This window comes from Tursiops truncatus, chromosome 12, assembly GCF_011762595.2.
Source record: "Tursiops truncatus isolate mTurTru1 chromosome 12, mTurTru1.mat.Y, whole genome shotgun sequence".
Taxonomy (NCBI): domain Eukaryota; kingdom Metazoa; phylum Chordata; class Mammalia; order Artiodactyla; family Delphinidae; genus Tursiops; species Tursiops truncatus.
In genome coordinates, this window is record NC_047045.1 from 73135174 (window position 1) to 73156432 (window position 21259).

Consider the following 21259-nt stretch of genomic DNA (forward strand, 5'->3'; position numbering starts at 1 on the left):
CCGCTGATTTGGGGGCTCTGGCTCACTCAGGCTGGGGGGAGGGAGGGGCACGGAGTGCGGGGCGGGCCTGCGGCGGCAGAGGCCTGGGTGACGTTGCACCAGCCTGAGGCGCGCCGTGCGTTCTTCCGGGTGAGTTGTCCCTGGATCCCGGGACCCTGGCAGTGGCGGGCTGCACAGGCTCCCGGGAGGGGAGGTGTGGATAGTGACCCGTGCTCGCACACAGGCTTCTTGGTGGCGGCAGCAGCAGCCTTAGCGTCCCATGCCCGTCTCTGGGGTCCGCGCTGATAGCCGCGGCTCGTGCCCACCTCTGGAGCTCGTTTAGGCGGTGCTCTGAATCCACTCTCCTCATGCACCTGAAACAATGGTCTCTTGCCTCTTCGGCAGCTCCAGACTTTTTCCCAGACTCCCTCCCATCTAGCTGTGGCGCGCTAGCCCCCTTCAGACTGTGTTACGCAGCCAACCCCAGTCCTCTCCCCTATGCTTACTCTCTTGGGCCTTCCTCCAGAACAGGGTAGGGTGGCCTTCTATTTAAGTTCCAGGCACTGCTAAGCCCCTCCCTTTTCATAAAATGTAAATCTAAGTCCTCCTCTCTTTGCCGTTGCAATGTTTATGACTATATATCAGGCCAGCGCATAAAATAACTAATTCCAATATTTATCAATTACACTGGGGCTAATATTAGAACAAACAAAGTAGATGAAGGATTGTTGAAGGAAGTGCAGTGTTTTGGTTTCTCAAAATCAGGGGTTTCTACAGATCCATAAATGCCTAAGATCTTCATATATGGGTTTCCATGTACCCTTCCTGTCTTCCTGAACATGGGCTTCAGTCAGGTTTTCAGGAGAGTTAGAAACCGCTGCTCTAGATTTTCTGTAATGTGTTCCCCAATCAAGCCAGAGTTGAGAACCTGACACGTGCCACTTTCCTCTGGCCCCCGTGAAACCCATGGCTGAACTTGCTCTAAGGATGTTATCAGAATATTGCTAATTCCATACAATTTTTTCTTATGAAAATTCCTAGAATATATTTCTCTATGGCATTACAACTAGGAATAGATGTGAATGGACTGTTTTCCACGAAGAGTAATATACACTGTTTGTTAGCTTCTTGAAAGTTTAGGGCCAAACTCTTGACCCGCCTCCTACATAAGCAGTTAGGACTTCACAACATATATTTTGTGTTCCTCGATATTGGGGTCTGAGAGATGGATGACTAAATAACACCCCTTTCCTCCTGCCTGGGTTCTAAACTATGTGAGAAATCAATACTGGAGACGGAGATGGAGGTCCACATGTCAGCTTTATCACCAAGTAAAGCTGGGTGGGAGAACTCAGCTGCGGTGTGAGGAGAAATGGACCGGTAACATTCCATCCTGACTTCCACAGACTTGCCCATCGAGTCACAGATTGTGGCTGAAAGCCCTCGCCCTCCTCTACAGGAGGATGTGAAGTCTCTGCAGACAGGCACACTCTCCCCAGAGGAGAGAGCATCTCAATCCTTTATCCCAAAGGCACAATCAGAAAAACCATCTGGCCCTGGAACCTGGCTTACCTCCCCGAATGAGGGGCTGGGGCAAGAGGCAGGAGCATGGCTCTGTGGAGACCCTCCCATATGGGGAGGGGAAGCCGTTACCCCCAACACTGACCTTTCTCCTTTTTTCTTTCCTACCTTCATTCTCCCTTTGCCCAATTTCCTTAACTGTTTAGCTAATTGCATCATATGTATTTTTGTAAAATTCTTTACATTCTTTTTGGAATAGCTTGGGTCGAATAATTTAACTAAAGAATTTCCTTTAAAATCATAGGAATCCTAGTATTTTTCTGGCATGAGATAGCAAGACCCCACACATTTAGAGTGCTTCCAGAGGAAGGCACCAGAGGAGCCTCTGTGTGCCTTGTCTATCTTTAATACCAGCTTTTTAAGCTCTCTGTCTTTTAAAAACCCAAAGAGATCTATACGTCAAGCCTATTAACATGTATCGCCTCAGAGTAGCTATAGTTAATATCTTTACTGAAGACAGATATTACAAAATGTTCTATCACAAGCCCACTTTGTACAGGTAACAAAAAAATAAAAAATAGATAAGCTGGTCTTCATTAAAATGAAAGATTTTTGTGTATCAGAGAAAACTATCAACACATAAAAAGACAACCTACAGAATGGGAGAAAATATTTGCAAATCATATTCCTGATATATATGTAGAATATCCAGAATATATTTAAAAAATACCAACTTAACCACAAAAAAATTAAACAATCCAATTCAAAACAGGCAAAGGACTTGAATGGACATTCATCAAAAAAGGGTATATACAAATGACCAACAAACACATGAAAAAGATGCTGAAATGAAAATCAAGACCACAATGAGATACCAGTTCACACTTACTGGGATAGCTACAATTTTTTGAAAATGGAAAATAACAATTGTAGAAGAGGATTTGGAGAAATTGGGACCTTCAGGCATTGCTGCTAGGAATATTTAGTGGTTCAGCCACTGAGGAAGATAGTTTGGTGGTTCCTCAAAAAGTTAAACATAGAACTACCGTATGAACCAGCAACTCCACTTCTAGGTAGAATCCCAGAAAAAATTGAAAACAGGGACTCAAATGAAGACTTTTACAGAAATGTTCATAGCAGCACTCTTCACGATAGCCAAAAGGTAGAGAAACCCAAATGTCCATCAATGGATATATGGATAAACAAAATTATGGTACTTTCATGTAATGGAATATTATTCAGCCATAAAAGCTAATGAAGTACTGATACATGTTACAAAATAGATGAACCTTGAAAACATTATGTAAGTGGAAAAAAGCCAGACACAAAAGGGCAAGTATTGTGTGATGCCACTTATATGAGGTACCTAGAATAGACAGATTTATAGACAGAAAGTAGATTAGAGGTTACCTGGGGAAGGGTGGGAAGAGGAGAGGTATAAGGGAGCTATTGGTTAATGGCTACAGGGGTCCTGTTTGGAGTGATGAAAGAATTTTGAAAATAGTGGTGACAGTTGCACAGCATTATGAATGTAATTAATTCCACCAAAACGTACACTTCAAAATGTTTAAAATTTTGTCATATAAATATATATATAACATATAAATAGCATTTTATGTTATTAAGTTTTAATATTAAACAAATTTCAGTTATATATTTTACCACAATAAAAAAATAACCATTCAAAATTGACAACAGTTAAAATTGTATTTAGGGAATCTAACATTCCTTCCTTTACTTTTCTCAGCAGACACTTTGCTGAAATAGTGAAATGCAATGTCGTTTGTATCAAATTAAACTTTAACTAATAGATGTCGATATTTTAAAATAAAAAAACCAAGATGATTAGCAAGTGGCGAGACAGCTTTTTTCTGTGCTTCCTTCTGAAAGTAACAGGAAATAAAAATGAAAAGCAGGTAGATTTTGCTGCCCAAAAGAATGTATAGGGGCTTCCCTGGTGGCGTGGTGGTTGAGAATCTGCCTGCTAATGCAGGGGACACGGGTTCGAGCCCTGGTCTGGGAAGACCCCACATGCCGCGGAGCAACTAGGCCCGTGAGCCACAACTACTGAGCCTGCGCTTCTGGAGCCTGTGCTCTGCAACAAGAGAGGCCGCGATAGTGAGAGGGCCGCGCACCGCGACGAAGAGTGGCCCCCACTTGCCGCAACTAGAGAAAGCCCTCGCACAGAAACGAAGACCCAACACAGCCAAAAATAAATGAATAAACAAATGTGGGGTTTAAAAAAAGAAGTATAACTTATAGTTACCATTGAATTGTGGTCAAATCTCATTATTCACATCCCACGAAAGGGATGTTAGCTAGTTTTAGTCAACTGGTGTTGATATTAACACGTGGAATACGGTGAAATCTTTCCCAATGTTGTTGGGAAGCCGTTTACCCCTTCTATTCCTTGAATGTTTAGTTTCTTTCCTTAGGTGCTGCCAGTATTATGCAGGTAACACAGGACCGCACCATCATCCCCTTTAAGCTGCAGCATTGCAGACAATGGCTCACGTGCAACCCTGCTTCTTTTGCAGAGCATAGGAAACTTGGAAACATGACTGTGACCGTGAAGAAGACCGTCCCCTCTCCTGAGGCTGTGCAGATTCTCTACCAGCGAATGCGATACGAGTACGAGTTCTACCACTACGTCAAGGAGCAGTTCCACCTGCTGAAGCGCAAGTTCGGACTGAAGTCCCGGGTCAGCCACCCCGTGCTGAGACCCCACTTCTTCCTTCCGACCCCACTGGAAACAGAGGAGCCGATTGATGACGAGGAACAGGACGATGAGAAGTGGCTCGAAGATATTTATAAGAGGTGATGCCAGCTCTGTGTTGCCTCCAATGGCTTAATCTCCCTTTCCAGAAAGTTTTTTGTTGGGGAAGAAAAATCCTTAAGGGACGAAATTAATGCTCGGCAGCATTAAAAAGAACAAAACGTTCCCACAGGTTGGGGTCATTGGGAGATGCCCGGTTTTGCGGGTTTTGTTTGATTTTATTCTGTGTTCTTCTGGCTCCTTGGGTCCTTCTGAGGTACACTACATGGCTCCATCACAAGGCATCTCGTCATAAAATAGCTTTTCTTCCCCCAGCATAAACAAGAGAACGCGGAGAAATAGCGCCTATAGCCCAGTAACTTATCATTTGTAAGATGACCTATAAAAATATTACCTCAGTGGTAGGAAACATCCAGACGTGTATACTTCAGTAGAAACACAAAACCAGTTCAGAGACCAGGGAATCTACTCTAGAAGGATCTAAGAGGAGATGGTCAGACAGATAAGGACATCAGAAGGAAGGATGTCCCTGGGTAAGTGGTTTCTGCCCACATGGGTAGAATTCTGCCTCTGGTCCATCTCAGGGGACACTTTCACCAAGAGCAGCACGCTTATTATCTCTGAAAGAGCAAGTAGGCTTGTGCCACACCCTTCCCCAGTCCAGAGCCTTGAGTACCTCTCAAGGTCAAAGCGCACAGCAAACTCCATTGAGACATTTCATTTCCGAGCACCATTCTGACAGATTTCAAAGTAGCATAGCCAGGAAAAGAGTTTGTTGGCTGTGTAGAGAAGAGCACAGGCAAGACAGATCAACTCTGGAGGACATGTGGCCTAGGAAAATGGCATGGCTGTGTCCTTTGCACCCTATATGAAGCATGTCTCTTACCAGCATTGCTTTAACTAACTGGAAACCCAGGAACCAATTTCGCTCTGACATTTGACTCCTGTGGCGTAAGTTCCAAGTCTGACCACAGATGATGCATGATCTATCAGGCACACCCCTGGCCAGCTGTGTCCCAAAGTAGCTGGTATCTTTTACCTTCTAATCCCTTAAGAGGTACTTGTTTTTGGTGTTTTGGGGGGTCAGAAAGGGATACCGAGTTCTGTGCAGGCAGCAGTCGAAATACAGTTCCACTTATTAGGGAAGCAGCTCCCTGCTGAGAACCCTTACTAGGACATCGGGAAGAGAAGCAGGAGCTTCTGGGTAAGCGACTGCTTGGCTAGAATTATGAGTAGTTGTCTGCCCCCAAAGTGATCTGAGTAGAAGTTGGGCAGTTCCATTCCTCCACAATATCTCTTCCCCATCCCATTCCCATCACCTGCCCATCTCCATGATGCCTTGGTTCAGTCATTAGAAATCTATTTCTTTGGATTTGAGATGTTTTCATCTTTGACCAGCCCCGCCCCGAAAATACATATACTCTTGGGTGGATAATATATAGCCAGCTGAGAAGCAGGGGTGCAGGTGCTGGTGACAGGCAAGGTACTTGGGACAGATTTTGTCTCCTTCATGTTTTTTCCCCTAGAGCCAGCCCTTCAAGAGCACTAGCAAAGTGTGAGTTGGGAATACTTAACAGTAACTAAGACTCTGACTTTACACAAGCTACACATTTTCTGCTTTTCAGAAACCAACAAGTCTCTCTAGAATTTTTTCTTCGTTCACTAAAATTGGACGGTAGCCAAGATATAAAGCAAGTCATTTGGAACCTGTCAAGTGTGCACTAAAGCTACTTTATTATGAGATGTATTGAGAAGGCTTCACCCCGCAGGAGTCCAGTGAAGGCTGGGACCACAGAGGCACAGAGTCCAGCATTTGGCCACTTGTGGGCCTCCTTTCTGCCTCAGAGAACTGGGGCAGGGAAGTGATGAAGGGAAATGTTCTTAGAAGAGGAAATATCCTTTGTCCTGTTTAGAGAGACCAGGGCCCTACCATTAGGCTTACTTTAAAAATCAACCCGGAGAAGAGCTATCATACTAACAACAGAGCAAGAGCTGCTGCCTGGTACCTTGTGAGTCCATTCCTTTGAAATCGCATATAAAGAATGATCGTTAGTTTACACACTGTGCAATCTCATTATCTGAAAATAAGGTCTGCTAAGTGTTCTCTGCTGTTGTCAGCACATCAGGACAATTCGTCATTTTAAAAAATGCATCCTCTCAGTGCAAGTTCACATGGGCACTTCTGCCTGTGTGTTCAAAGGCATTTATTGTCAGCAGTGATCATTATAGCGTCACGGCGAACGAGGCTGGCTGATTTACTTACAGGGCCTTAATGTAATTTTGCCCCAACAAACAGCCTCTAGGCCCTAAAAGTCGAGGCACTTCATCAGTTTGTCTGGCACACACGACAACATTTCTTTGGCCCTGAGCCCAACACAGTTTGTATTTCATGAAATATATTGTACATTTTACATAGTTTAATTTAAAAAATACATTTTAAGCTGGTAGATCTTTGACTGCCTTATTTATTATAAGCTTTCAGCACATTCCAAGGTTTTAGTTACTCAGGAAGGAGTTAATTAAAATGATTTTATTTTGGTCTGATGGATGTTTTTTAAAAGGAAAATTATTATTATGAACCTTCAGCCTACTTTCCTTGAGTGCCGTAAAAGTGCTTGTAAATTGTTTTGTTTTTTTTTTTAAGAAGAAAACATGGTGTTTGACATTGATGGAAATTCAAAAATATATATGGAACTGAAACATTAGCTTAGCTAAAATAAAAGCAATCTGTGTTTGAGATGAAGTGTTCCTTAACTTATTCGTTACCCGTATAAATAAATGAATATAAATAAGTTGAAATTTTTTCCGTTCTGTCGATAGCTGGAAATAAAGGTGCCTGCAGATCCTCACTGCCCCCTCAGCCTTCTTAGTAGGCCAAGCTTCTTCCTTAAGATGTGATTTGGGGAAAGATGTATTTTTAACAATCTAGAAACTCTTATAATTAGATGACACTAAACACCTGCTGGCTTCGTCGCTATGTGCACTGGTTGGTTGGGTGTCAGGGTGCTTCGTCGGAATCCCCAGCCATGATAGTGGGGTATCTACGCTGCCCACCTGCAGTCACGTGGGAAAATAAGGCTATGCCATCCCACGTCGCTCGGCGAGTACTCTGATCTCCTTCTCAGACATGCAGAGCCTCCAAAGGTGGGTGATTCTAACCTCCCAAGTGAGCAGGCCCTAATCCAGAAATGCTCTTCCTGAGAAGTCTCACTGCTGCATCACATGGAACTCACACAGAGAGAGAGGGAATCCCCGAGCTTTCTAAATACTGGACACTCCAGTCCAACTCCATGTGACTATTTTGTAAAAGAAAAGAACCAGAATCTTGGTACTAGATGAAAGAAAAATCCAGTTTGCTTAACTTAACTTCAAGTAAGAATCTGAGCGTCTTAAACAGCAAAGTGATAAGTGGTTACCTTTCTTTATCAGTTATTTGTCTGTAACCCAGTCACAAGATGTTTGACTCTGAGTGAACTTTAAAGGCAAAAGTACTACACAAAACCAGGACTCTGCCCCCTCTGGAGCTGCTTGTGTGTTCTGAAGTTCGTTATAAATGTGCTGTTACCTGCGGGCTTATCCAATGAGCTCTTTGGCCTCAAATGAATTTTATAGGTAATGGCAGTCTTTCTTTTTTTTTTTTTTTTTTTTTTGCGGTACGCGGGCCTCTCACTGTTGTGGCCTCTCCCGTTGCAGAGCACAGGCTCCGGACGCGCCGGCCCAGTGGCCATGGCTCACGGGCCCAGCCGCTCCGCGGCATGTGGGATCCTCCTGGACCGGGGCACAAACCCGTGTCCCCTGCATCGGCAGGCGGACTCTCAACCACTGCGCCACCAGGGAAGCCCCGGCAGCCTTTCTTAAAAGGCAAAATGATGCTCCACAGCCATTCAGGAAGACAATTCTGTGCGTCAAAACTGTGAAACTCCCTTCAAATAAAAATAAAGAGGATTTATTTTACTAAAATAATTTACTTCCACCTGATGACAAAGAAATCGATTTTTTGAATATTTTGAATACCCTGCCAAAGAAAAGTCTATTTTAGGCTACCAGTATTGAGTCTGTTAAGAAAAACACATGGAACTTCTTTCACAGCTCAGAAAACTCATTGTGGTGTAACCCAGTGTATTCGTTTGCTAGAGCTGTCATAACGGAGTCCCACAGACAGAGTGGCTTAAACAACAGAAATTTATTTTCTCACAATTCTGGAGGCTGGAAGTCTGAGCTCAAGGTGTCAGCAGGGTTGGTTTCTTCTGAGGCCTCTCTCCTTGGCTTGCACACGGCCGTCTTCTCCCTGTGTCTTCACGTGGTCTTCACTCCATGTGTGTTCATGTCTGTATCCAAATTTCCTCTTTTTATAAGGATCCCAGTCATCCTGGATTAAGGCCCACTCTGAAGACCTCATTTTAATTTGATCACCTCTGTAAAAACTCTACCTCCAAATATAATCACATTCTGAGGTACTGTGGGTTAGGGCATCAATATATGAATTTCATGGGGACACGAATCAGCCTGTAACACCCAGATGACAGCAGAAAAGTTAGAGCAGATGAAGTAAACTCCAACTAGGAGAAAAGCAAACCTAAAATCACAGACCACTAGGGCTGCAACGGGGCTCAGCAGTCACCTGGTCCTTTCCCTCATTTTACAGATGAGGAAACCAAGGTCCAGATGGGAGATGCAAATACATCAGGGGCTTTTTCCATTCAGAGTTTAATTAACGTTTGAGTATCTACCAAATTAAAACCGTAAAATAGTGATGGAGCCAGCGTCCACCTACCGACCTAGAATCTGGAGTGGAAATGATAAGGCACATTTAGCCGCTCCCAGTACCACCTGCCACCTGAAGGGAGCACAGCAAGCTGCCCTCTGCAGCTCTCCTAGGAGCTGGGGGTGTAGGACCCTCTCCCGCAGAGGGAGGCCCTATTGGTTTTCAAGCACTTACATCCTCAGAAGCCGGTGTCAGATATTCTAGATTTTTCTCTCTACTCAGAGGTTCTTGTTTTTGGATAAACCGACTTGAACCACGTTCACCGATCTCAAATTATAGAGTTTCATTTTTCTTAGAGGCAAGATGAAAAGTCACGTCCTACTTCCTGTAAGGTGTTTCAGATGGACCCATCTCAAAAAATAAAGTCAAACGCAGCTCATAAAACTAGTTGAAGGTGAGTGCAGACATGCCCTTGGAAAACCAGAACTAGAGGCTAACCAGGCCCTGATCACTCGCAGGCCTCCTTGCTCACCGACTGTTCCACTCACTTGAGAATTCCTTTCTGCCTAGGGCAGGCTTGGCTCACAGCTCGGGCACTGCTGATTCCCGGGGAACACCCAGGCCCACAGATGTTCATGGGTCACAGAATTGTGAACTGGCCACTCGTGCATTTTGGATTTCAACTTGTAAACATGGGGATTCCCTTTTTTAAAAAAAGAAAGCAAGAAAGAAAGAAAGAAAAAGAAAAAAAAAGGAAGGGAAGAAAAATCACCACGCAAAGGAAAACTGTGAGCTAAGTTTTTCCTTTTGGAATCTTGGCGTGTGGGTGTAGCTATCTTCAATCTGGCTTTTGCCAGACACTGTATGCTTTGGGCAGGCATGGAGCAATCTGCCTTACGCTGCACTGCCAGAACATTCAGACTTGACCTGTAACACGCCTCATTCCAGTCCTGAGCAGGGACAGCCGGGAGGACAGGCTGCGCCAGACGCAGCACACTGACTGCTTGGTGCAACTCGGAGAAGAGGCGAAAAGCAGGAAGCAGAGCGTTGACTGACTGGGGCAAGCAGCAGAGTCCCCAGGTCCGAGTCTCAGATGGTCTGTTTCACTGGGCATTTGAGTAAATCACTTGACCTCCCCACGCCTGAAGTCAACCCAGCTGGAAAGCGTTAGGAAGAACATAGGACGTCCCTTGACAACGAAGAGCTGCTTCTGGGCTGAACCTTGTCCCACCCTCTACCCCCATATGCTAAGAGACTAAGAACCACGGTCCTTCTGAGGCTGCGTCCCCAGCAAAAGAGAATAGAATTACACATAAGTCCAGATCCGTTGATGCCCCCAGTCCCTCACGTCTTCCAGTGCAGTTGCCCAGTGTACCAGTGAGTCGAAAAGCAGCACTTCCGAAATGTCAACGGAGCTGATAGGAAGAGGCTCATTCTACTGGATGTGAGTCAGTGTTATTATCCAAGACAAACGACTCTGTGGATTTCCATTTTTCTCAACACTCCCTTCGGGAGTTTATCTAGCTGTGAGTTATAGGATTCCTCTTTAACTCACAGCTTGTACTAAATACAGCCTTCCTCTAAGTCCTTTGAAGGACCCTGTGTCTGTGATCCTATTAATAAGGAGCTTAGACCATCCTTGCGAATTAGCACAGGCTGTGCACAAGGAAAATTTCAATAAAAGTTGAAAACCTGACAGGACGGGTGCTGTACTTTTTGGAACCTTATTTCTCATTCTCAGAAGTGGCATCAGTGCTATGATGTGGGAGAAATCTGGTAATGATTTTGTGGGCTGCTGATGTGTTCAGCATGGCCCATCCTTCTGAGGGCCTTCCTTCCACTATAGGACGGCCATGGTTTGAGACTTTAATACGTTGGTTACTAATGCTTCACATGCAAAGGAGAGCTACGACACTAACCGCAAACGTCCTTACAGCCACCCTATTTGCTGCTTGTATCAAACGTACTGCTTTCTTTCCTCCTTTCCTTGGCACACTCTCCTATGTGTTCTCCATCTTTGATTGAAAGTTAATGAAATTCTAATCCAGTGCATGTTCCCAAAGGATAATTCACGAACCAGGTGTGTGAGATAGGCGTGGAGAAAACCCTTGTGTTTACCTGGGAAATGCCGAAGTTCAAAGACTAGTGTCATACAGTACAGCGGTATTTTAAGGGCATGCTAAGGGCCTGGAGGAATATTGCAGTTAAAAAACTCAGTTTATTTTGTCAAACCCTACATTTCTCAGAACTAAGACCCATTAATAGCCTGTGGAACTAGTGTTCTGGAGATTATGCTTTGAGAAGCATTGTTTTAATGTAAGTCATTTCCTCCTCATTGGAAGAGTTTCTTTCCCTCTGCTGTGGTTCATGTTTTGGTCTTCCAATGGTCCATGTATCCTGCCTGAGGAAAATATATCTACCAATGATTAACATTTTGACAAATAGAAGATGAAGGCCAATAACATGTTTAGTAAAATAATTAACAAGGAATCATATTCTAATTTTGCTTATTCGCCCTAATTTCAGTTCCCTCCCTCATGAGAAAGTCTTTTTAAAATAAAACTTTTTATGCTTTTTAATATGATTTGGGTACCTGAAATCCATTCAGTCCTTCCATGACAATGGTGCTCAAATCAAATTGGGTAACAGACATCTGCACCCTATCTTCCCTGGTCTGTGGTTGGTTATACAGTAGGAAGGAACCAGTGGCAAAAGAGAGATCTCAAGTCGTTCAGATAAGGTTGGTGTTTGGAGATAAGGACTCTCAGCTCCTGAACTTGAGCTCAGCTTTTGCACGCTGGGGCACCTGTGTTGTTCAGCACACTAGGGGGAGCCGTATCCATAACAATTTACTCAAGAAATGCCAAGGTCTTTCCCAACCTAATTTTTCTCCCATACCTGCTTATTTTCCTTCAATGCTTTAGGGTAGTATGGGCGAGGCAAGTCATGGTTAAGGTATTTAAGACACGACATACACACTGTCAACCCAGCAATAGGTTATTATTTCTCCCAGGCTCTGTAACCTACTTTAGTTTTGTTGCTCTTGTTCTAAAATCACTATAGTATTTTTAAAGTCAGTCTTTATCAATCTCTCCTGAGTGTGTTGTATAATTACAACATGATTGAAACTCTGATTTGATGAGTCACAAGAGGTGACTCATGTGATGACTCGATGATCGTCATAACCCTCAAGCAATCCCGCCATTGCCCGCCATTGCAGCTAAAAAGGTAAATAGAAAGTAGTACAACGGGGCTTCCCTGGTGACGCAGTGGTTGAGAGTCCGCCTGCCAATGCAGGGGACGCTGGTTCGTGCCCCGGTCCGGGAAGATCCCACATGCCGCGGAGCGGGTGGGCCCGTGAGCCATGGCCGCTGAGCCTGTGCGGCCGGAGCCTGTTGCTCCGCAACGGGAGAGGCCACAACAGTGAGAGGCCCGTGTACCGCAAAAAAAAAAAAAAAAGAAAGAAAGAAAGAAAAAAGAAAGTAGTACAATGAAACAAACATGGATGTCAGAAGAAGTCAAGAATGCCATATTGCCCTGTCATCAAGGCAGCCCAAACTATAAAATTCAGATAATTCTCAATTCAAATTATTTTAATATACAAAAACTCACTGGCACACAGACGGGCTCAATGTGGAGAAGGTGAACGATCAGTGAAGACCTGAATAAAAAGGTTTCATATGGGATTTGTGCTACACCCCCAGGGACAGTGGAATTTGCAGAAAATAGCAGGGCAGATCTAAAGCACAAAGATCACTCTACCTTTATAGCAGATCTGCAAGAAGGGTCTTGTACCCTGTGTGTATAATAGGAAATAAAGGTCCCATGAAGTTAAATAATAAGCTCCTGGTAGCACAGTAAGTAGCAGGGCCAGGATGCATGTCCAAAAAGGCAAGATACGACGGAGGCTGACTGCCAAGGACTTTGGAAGAAATTTGTACTTCACTCTAAGGGCAACGAGAAGCTCCCTTGGGCATTTCAGAAGAGGAAAGCAACATGAGAAAACCATTTTTCTATTTCTAAATTAATTAACAGATGAGCTGATTGTTCTCCCTTTGTCCTCATCCCCTTCCATTCACTACCCTTCTTCACAGACTCCATCTCCTGAGATGCTGATCCCTGTGAATTGTGTCACCTGGCCTCACTGCCTGCTGCCTCTCTGGTAGATTTGACCAATGGGTGGCGTGCAGGAAATGGGGAACTTCTGAATGGAATTCTGCCTCTGACTATATAATGGGGGAAGAAATACAAGGCGAAACTCTGGTTTAGTCATCCCATGTGTGCATGGGGGATGGGCTCATCGGTGTTGGCCATGAGACTGGAGAGGAAGGACAGAAGCCAGAACTTTAAGTTGACTGATTTCAATCAGTGGAAAACAGTGCCTTGCATAGAAGTGCTCAGTAAATATTTGCTGAGTTGAATACACCACAAGGAGCTAAGGGAAAATACAGCATTAATTCAAATATTTCCAGCTTGGGTAGAGATGTAAGTCATAGAAATGAGATGGTGGGGTGAAAGAGCTGACTTAGTGGGTAGAGGAGTCCATCTGGAGATGTGTGGCTGTGTTGAGATCAATGTGCTTGCTCACCCCTTCCTCTATTTCATTGTCCTCAGTGGCAGGGTTCCTAGTGGACATTACATGGATCCCCCCAGCCCTCTGTGTGGCCACAAGCACCTGGGACTGGGTCCCAAATTCCCTCTAGTCAGCACCAGAGTGCTGTACAAATCTAACCATTTCTAGGTGTGCCATGACGTGGAGAAAAAGGTTGGGAAGCCCACTTCTAATTTACTCTACCCAAAATACACACAATTCTTCTGATTTTTTTTTTCTTAACACAAGTCTTTTCTTTCCAGGTCCTGCAATTCCTTTTCTTTTACGCTAATCATTATTTGACTTCCAAGTAAGCATATACAGGTACCAGAGCACTGATTCACCATCAATAAGGGGACCTGTTTAATTTTTCTAGCAAAGATATGGATTAGAAACGTGTCCATCTTAGACTGCTACAGACCAATTTGGAGAACATGGCAAAACTAATTGACATAAAAGCAAATCTTTGATTTCAGCTTCATGAGCACCCGCCTCGAACAAACTGGCCAACCATATATCCAAAGAAAAATAGGAATCAGACATTTATTACCATTCTCATGCTGAAAATAATTAAGCTGTGCAGCTACAGTCTCCCTGTCACTGAAATGATTAAAAAGTAAAACGCTTCCATAAGCATAAATGGTATTTAGTATTGATCAGCTAAACCATGATCAATATCCAGTCTTGATATTCATCCCCAAAGAGGGTTTTGTATATATTACTTGGCATTCAAATATATGCATGCTAAAATTAAAATAGTTTGAAATTAATATTTTAGAATTCATAAATTAAAAATGCAAAAGGTAGTTTATTTGACTGGATAGTTTAGGAGTCAGAGGTAAACATTTATTTCAGTCACACATACTGTGCCGCACATTTGCATAGTTCCAAATCATGTTTAAAAACACTTGCATAGGGCTTCCCTGATGGCGCAGTGGTTGGGAGTCCGCCTGCTGATGCAGGGGACGTGGGTTCGTGCCCCGGTCCGGGAAGATCCCACATGCCGCGGAGCGGCTGGGCCCATGAGCCATGGCCGCTGAGCCTGCGCGTCTGGAGCCTGTGCTCCGCAACGGGAGAGGCCACAGTAGTGAGAGGCCCGCGTACCACAAAACAAAACAAAACAAAACAAAAAAAACCACTTTGATATATGTTATATCAGCCCTATGTGTAGACAGCTATATGATAGGAGTATGTATAGGAAACTGAAACTCAAAGACGCAAATTGATTTACATGAAGTCACAGAGTAGCTGAACTGATTCTAGAAACGTCTAATTTTTTGTTTGTTGCTTTCTTGTCTAAATTATGCCTCCACAGCCAACATACAGGAAACGATATTCTTTTTTCTTCATTCATTAGATATGCTTACTACATCATAACTTCAGGGATCCCCTGGGAGTCCATAGGAGTGCAACATTTGAACTCTTATCCTAAGAGTTTGATTTAACATAATAGAAACAGCTGCTCCTCATTTGGGGCATTTTTTGAAGCTCTTAATCCAGACACAAGCCTTTCACGGGGGAGATTCTACTGAAATAAGACCTATATTTTACCTGGTTTGATCTTTACTACATATTACCTATTAGTGTAAATTTTAGTTTCATGGAAATAAAGAGAAAAAATGCAATGTGATTGGATTAAGACATAAACTTAGTTGAGTGGAAATCTAAAAATGTCCCCTTTTCCCATTCCTTGTATATTAGTGTCCAAGTCTTGGGGGCAGGTTGTAAGAATGAGGAAGCAGGAGGCGGGGGCAGAAAGAAAAGATGTCAGGAATCAGGTTTCCCAGTCTCCCCACACTTTACCTCCTTCCCCAAAAGACTCCCCTTCATTTCATCCCTGGACTTCCAGGCACTGAATCCCTGTGATGGTCAGGTGAGATACGTGTTCTAGTTGTAACTTGCACTGGGGCTGTCTTAGGCAAATCCAGGCCTCTAGCTATCTTCCTGACTCTGGCCAGAACGCTAGCCTGAAACCCAGGAGCACCACGAGGGCAGAGGCCAGTCGCTGGCCTCTACGCAGAGACTCAGATGCAGCAAACACTCTCGGATCTCAGGGACTATGGATATTTGCCCTTCTATTATGCCCTCTTTTCTTGTCTTCTCTTTTCTTTCTTTTTTTAAAATAGCACAAATAAAAAATACTGTTCAATATCACTTATATGTGGAATCTAAAAAAATGATACAAATAAACTTACTTACAAAACAGAGATAGACTCACAGACATAGAAAACCAACTTATGGTTACCAAAGGGGAAAGGGGCGAGAGGGATAAATTGGGAATTTGGGATTAAGAGATACACACTACTGAATGTAAAACAGATAAAGACCTACTGTACAGCACAGGGCACTATATTCAATATTATCATATAGGTAATAACCTATAATGGAAAAGAATCTGAAAAAGAATATATGTATAACTGAACCACTTTGCTGTACACCTGAAACAAACACCACATTGCAAGTCAACTATACTACAATTTCAAAAAAGAAAAGAAAAAATTAAAATGATTTTACTTTATTACCCCGTATATGCCTCTATGCTCCAGTGAATTGACAGGCTTTATGTTGTTTTGTGCAAGTGAACACAAATCATAGAGGACTCTGATTGGGGGGTGAGTAAGGACTTTAAGCAGAAGCACATTAGGAAAACTCACAAAGAAAAAAGTATTAGAATCTCTGAGGTTAAAAAAAAAAAAAGAATCACAATTAAAAAGTAAATAACAGGGCTTCCCTGGTGGCGCAGTGGTTGAGAGTCTGCCTGCCAATGCAGGGGACGCGGGTTCGAGCCCTGGTCTGGGAAGATCCCACATGCCGCGGAGCAACTAGGCCCATGAGCCACAACTACTGAGCCTGCGCATCTGGAGCCTGTGCTCTACAAGAAAGGCCGCCATAGTGAGAGGCCCGCGCACCGCGATGAAGAGTGGCCCCCGCTTGCCACAACTAGAGAAAGCCCTCGCACGGAAACGAAGACCCAACACAGCCTAAAAATATTAAAAAATTTTAAAAATAAAATAAATTTAAAAATTATAAAAAAGGTAAATAACAAATGGGGGGAAATACTTGCAGCAGAAATGACAGATAAAAGATTGAAACTGCTACATAAAGAACTTACATAAATCAATAAAAAGACTAAAACATGTGCAAAAGACATGTTAGTTCTCAGAACTCAGCTCTACAAAAAGCTAAAAACATGAAAAAATTGTCATCCTCATAAATAACCAAAGAAATGTGAACTGAATCACTGCGATGCCACTTTTGACACTTTAGTGACAAACAAAACATAAGACATAAAAGTGGGCTAATGTCTGGGATGAGCAGAGTATGGTGAAACATTCTCACTCTGCTGATAGCAATAAAATCAGTACCTTTCTGAAAAGTAATTTAGTAATTCATACCAAAGCCCACAATAAAGTAAACACTGAGATGCTAACTAGTTTGGAAGCTCAGCGGAAAGTGCTGATTTCATAGCATCATAACCAAAATCTAGAATCATCTAAAGACATCAGGCAAATGACTCAAAGTCTTGGTCTAAAATATTGTGATAACAGTATCTCTCAATCTCCAAGAAATGTGAACATGGCTTTTATTTGATTTAGAGCATTTAGGTTATAGCATATTGAATCAAACAATGTTAAATTAGTCTCATTATCTTAGAGTCAGTCTGGATGTAAACTCCTTCCCACTGACTGCCAGCCTAAGCAGCCTCCAACGGCGGAAGCGGCTCCACGACGGCCCGCTTAGCACATCATCCTGGGCAGCCCATTTCTAAACTCAACAGAAACACACATTTGCCAACAGAAAATACAGTTTTGCACACTGTCACTGGGGATATGGATAGGACTGGATTTGAAGTTGGAGCTTTTTGCTCGGATGAGTTATATTTTAATTTTAAAAAGTTGTGAAATTTCACTATGTCAAGCATTCTTAGAATAATTAAGCCATGTCTCAGTAATTTTTAACTGCTTTCACCACAGTTAAAGATTTGTTGAAATGGAATTGGCTATGGAGGGTACAAACCCACATGTAAAGTGATTATTCTTACTGAGTATCTCTAGCCATTTGCTGAGATTTTTCTCTTTAACAGAGCTCAGATATCTTCTAGTTGCCAGATTCAGGCAGGGATTAATTTCTAGCTCACTGAGTGACAAAATACATTTACCTTTCATTCATTTGTAAATTTGTTATCCCAAGCATCGCATTCATAAATGAGAGAAGAGACTTGCAATTTTTAAGGTGATCACGAAGGTTTGAACAATCCCATTATTGTCTGTTTCTACACAGAGCCAAGAAGACAAGTTCTACCTCCTAAAGGAACAGAATGATCTAAAGATCTGAGCCAATCAGCCCGGTTTGTCTCTGCTCTTTGAACCTCCTCTTTCCCGCACAGAGCCAGACACCCCAAGCCAGCCACTTTCTGTGTCCAGAAATATCGTTGATTGCATTTCTTTCACAGCTTGGGTCAAATTTTATTCTTGACTACTCATAAATCTACTTCTGTTAATTGTGTGGACTTGCTGGTTTCAGGGCCAGAAACCCAACCTTAACTAGTTCAGACAAAAAGGAAATCTGCTGTAAGAGTAAAAAGTATAAAATCAAAGGAAGAATTGAAAAAAACAAAATGCAAGAAGGGCTGGGGAGCAGCTGGGCTCCGGGGCAACTGGAACCAGGAACTATCTGGTGTCTCTCTGCCTCTCTCTCATGTACAGGCCAGCCGGAATGTGTCCCCCTCTCGGCTCCAAAGCTCCCAGACCTCACTCAGAGCTTCTATCACCACAGAGAAACTGGCTCCTTGTTAGAACTCAGAGAATTCTTGGGGAAAGACACTGATTGGTTTAGCTGAGTCAGCCCCCGCAGAAGGCCTGGAGGAAGGTTCCCGTGGTATAGATCACATGATCCCAGAGACTGGTAAATATTGTGAATGATGCAGACCTAGAGTCTGTCATACAGAGTGAAGTAAGTCAGAAAGAGAAAGACAAATACCATATGCCAACACACATATATGGAAATTAAGGGGAAAAAAATGTCATGAAGAACCTAGGGGTAAGACAGGAATAAAAACACAGACCTACTGGAGAACGGACTTGAGGATATGGGGAGGGGGAAGGGTGAGCTGTGACAAAGCGAGAGAGAGGCATGGACATATATACACTACCAAACGTAAGGTAGATAGCTAGTGGGAAGCAGCCGCATAGCACAGGGAGATCAGCTCGGTGCTTTGTGACCACCTAGAGGGGTGGGATAGGGAGGGTGCGAGGGAGGGAGATGCAAGAGGGAAGAGATATGGGAACATATGTATATGTATAACTGATTCTCTTTGTTATAAAGCAGAAACTAACACACCATTGTAAAGCAATTATACCCCAATAAAGGTGTTAAAAAAAAAAAAAAGGAGTGTCCACTGGAGCATCTTTTTAGATTTGCTTTTGAAAGCTCTGTTCAGTATTTCTATAATCAGTCACAAGGAACAGATACTTCTGTGAAAATAAACTAGTGAAAATGTCATTTTTAAATTGGGAAAATATAACAAAATTAGAGAAGAAAATTAAAATCAATCACAATCTCACATTTTAGGGCATATCTTTCCAGTCTTTTCTATATACATGTATTCTTTCCTATATCTAGTATATAACTGAGATCGTGTCAAATGTACAATTCTATATTGTGCTGTTCATTTGAATGTAACAAAAATTATTGATAACATTTTATACTTATAAATCCCTTTAGATGAGGGGCTCTATAATACATCAGAAGATGCGTGAACTTCTTGACTTTATATGCAAAATCTTATAAGCATATTGGTGTGTATTTCTTTTGGGAAGGGGTCCAAATTTTCACCAGATACTCAAAATGGTCTGTGACCAAGAAAATGGTTAAGAACTATGCCATTCAAGTTTTCAAAGCACTTCCACACACACTACAATAGACTCAGAACTGCTGCATATTTAATATTTTACTCGCATCTAGTCACAAGTGACGCAAAGGTTGGTGCCATTAGGCACAGGCACACTGCAACTTGTAAATGAATGAATCTGAATCACAAATGTTCACGCCAGACCCTTCGCTTGTGGGCGAGCCTAGCAGGCGTCCACCAGCATCTCCGCCCAGCCAAGCACCCTTATCCTCACATAATGACTAATACTTGTGAATGTGAGAACCGCCTGTTTCTATAAACTGTGAAGGTTAACAGTTGAAGGGGGCTGGCAGGTGCAGGGAGGGGAGTGGCGTGCTATAGAGTTAAGATTCTGAGAGAGAACACAAGATCTGAGGGGCTTGTGGTTAGGGTGCTGCTGGTGAATTACAGAGGCATGGATAGAACTGGCTGAACCAATTTAGCCTAAAGCTATTTCACTGCCTGAATGACTAGGGCTCCTAGGCACTGACAGAGCTTGGAGCAGTGCCTTCAGGACAAGATCGTTCAGATAATTCAAAGCCAAAAGCAGAGGTTTCAGGCAAAGTATTAAGTTCATCTACATAAATTAAATAGCCAACTATTATTCAAGTCTCCCCTTGAATTGCATACAACTTCAGTGGATTTAACCCTCTTTGATTCTGCTCTGATTAAACTATTTGATAACGGCAAACTTTCCTTCCATCCAGTGTAGCCTTGTACTGTCTCTTCACCTCACACAAGTCATGTTCTCTGTTCCTAGGCACACACTTATCTTAATCTTCGTTTCCCAAGGGACTACCCTTTCACCCTCAACAAAAACCACATACACATTTAAACTTGCCTTGGGTCTCCATTCTGCAGGGGAGCCCAGGTCCAGCGTAAAGAACCCCCAGCTGCCACTTTAATGGTACATTCTCAGGTAGAGCCAGGTCTCCACCTGCTTTGTGTTATCGTGCTGCTACTTAAAATGCCTCTGTCACCCTCAAATATATAATAGCCGATTATTTAACCAGCAAACGCGAGTTTATTCAAGAATAGACAGAAGAACTACAATCTGGGACACGCGAAATACGGCGGAGCACAGGCAAGTGCAGAGACAAGGAAGGGGAACTTGCTTTTACAGGGAAAAAAGGGGGAGTGGGAGGGGCTGAAGTAACCAAAGAGTCCATTGGAGGAAGCTGAGAATCCAAAGTATGGAGGCTTCTCATTGGTTGGACTGCTAGTCTCTGATTGCCTGGGCTGTTGTCCTGCGAGAGAACTTTTCTTCTTCCGGCTGAGTAGGGAAGTAAGCAACATCTTCCTGCTGGAGATGTAGGTGTACATCTCTTCCTATTCAGAGTGATTGAAGATGCATGGCGGGGGCTTGAGAGCTACCCCTACAGGTCTGTTGGGACTCCAATTTTAGCTGAGGTTTCTGAATTCCACACCTCCATTCAATGTTTCCATTCATTCAGATCCATTCTCTGATTTGCCCAATTGATAGGTGTTCATCACAGTCATTTTCCTCAGAAATGTCAAGATCCAGTTCTCAATTATAAAATTCTTTTAAGTTTCTCAAGGTTCAACTCACACTCTCTTTCTTATTGTTGGATTCCCATTCGGCCCATGGGAAGCAGATTTTAGAGTTTACCTTGATGAGTGAAAAAATGTATTGATCAAATAGGTTCTTTACTACACAGAAAGCAACTAGACCCAACAACTGAGAAAATCCAGTGGAGACAGCTTGGAATGGCAGGGCTCACTCCCCAGTGCCCAGGGTTCAGCCTCCAGTTTAGGGGAAACCTTCTGGAAGCCCCA

At 43.1% G+C, this 21259-nt stretch overlaps 1 protein-coding gene and 1 long non-coding RNA gene across 7 annotated transcripts in view; one reads left to right on the forward strand and one right to left on the reverse strand.

Annotated features, from left to right (window-relative positions):
• Positions 1–21259, forward strand: part of UST (uronyl 2-sulfotransferase) — a 378486-nt gene that overhangs the window by 288341 nt on the left and 68886 nt on the right. Inside the window, exons 8-9 of one of the 6 annotated variants that reach the window (XM_033867826.2) lie at positions 4038–4317; positions 5902–7013. The exons of 3 other annotated variants lie outside the window; for them this stretch is intronic. In XM_033867826.2, the coding sequence (XP_033723717.1) occupies positions 4038–4317; positions 5902–6001 (380 nt within the window). In that variant the 3' untranslated portion in view covers positions 6002–7013. Of the gene's footprint in view, positions 1–4037; positions 7014–17853; positions 18105–21259 lie in introns of those variants that run through there. 2 more of the 6 variants (XM_073789716.1, XM_019951913.3) reach the window with 2 other exon arrangements.
• Positions 1–21259, reverse strand: part of LOC141276041 (uncharacterized) — a 31257-nt gene that overhangs the window by 6466 nt on the left and 3532 nt on the right. The gene's annotated exons all lie outside the window — the stretch shown is intronic.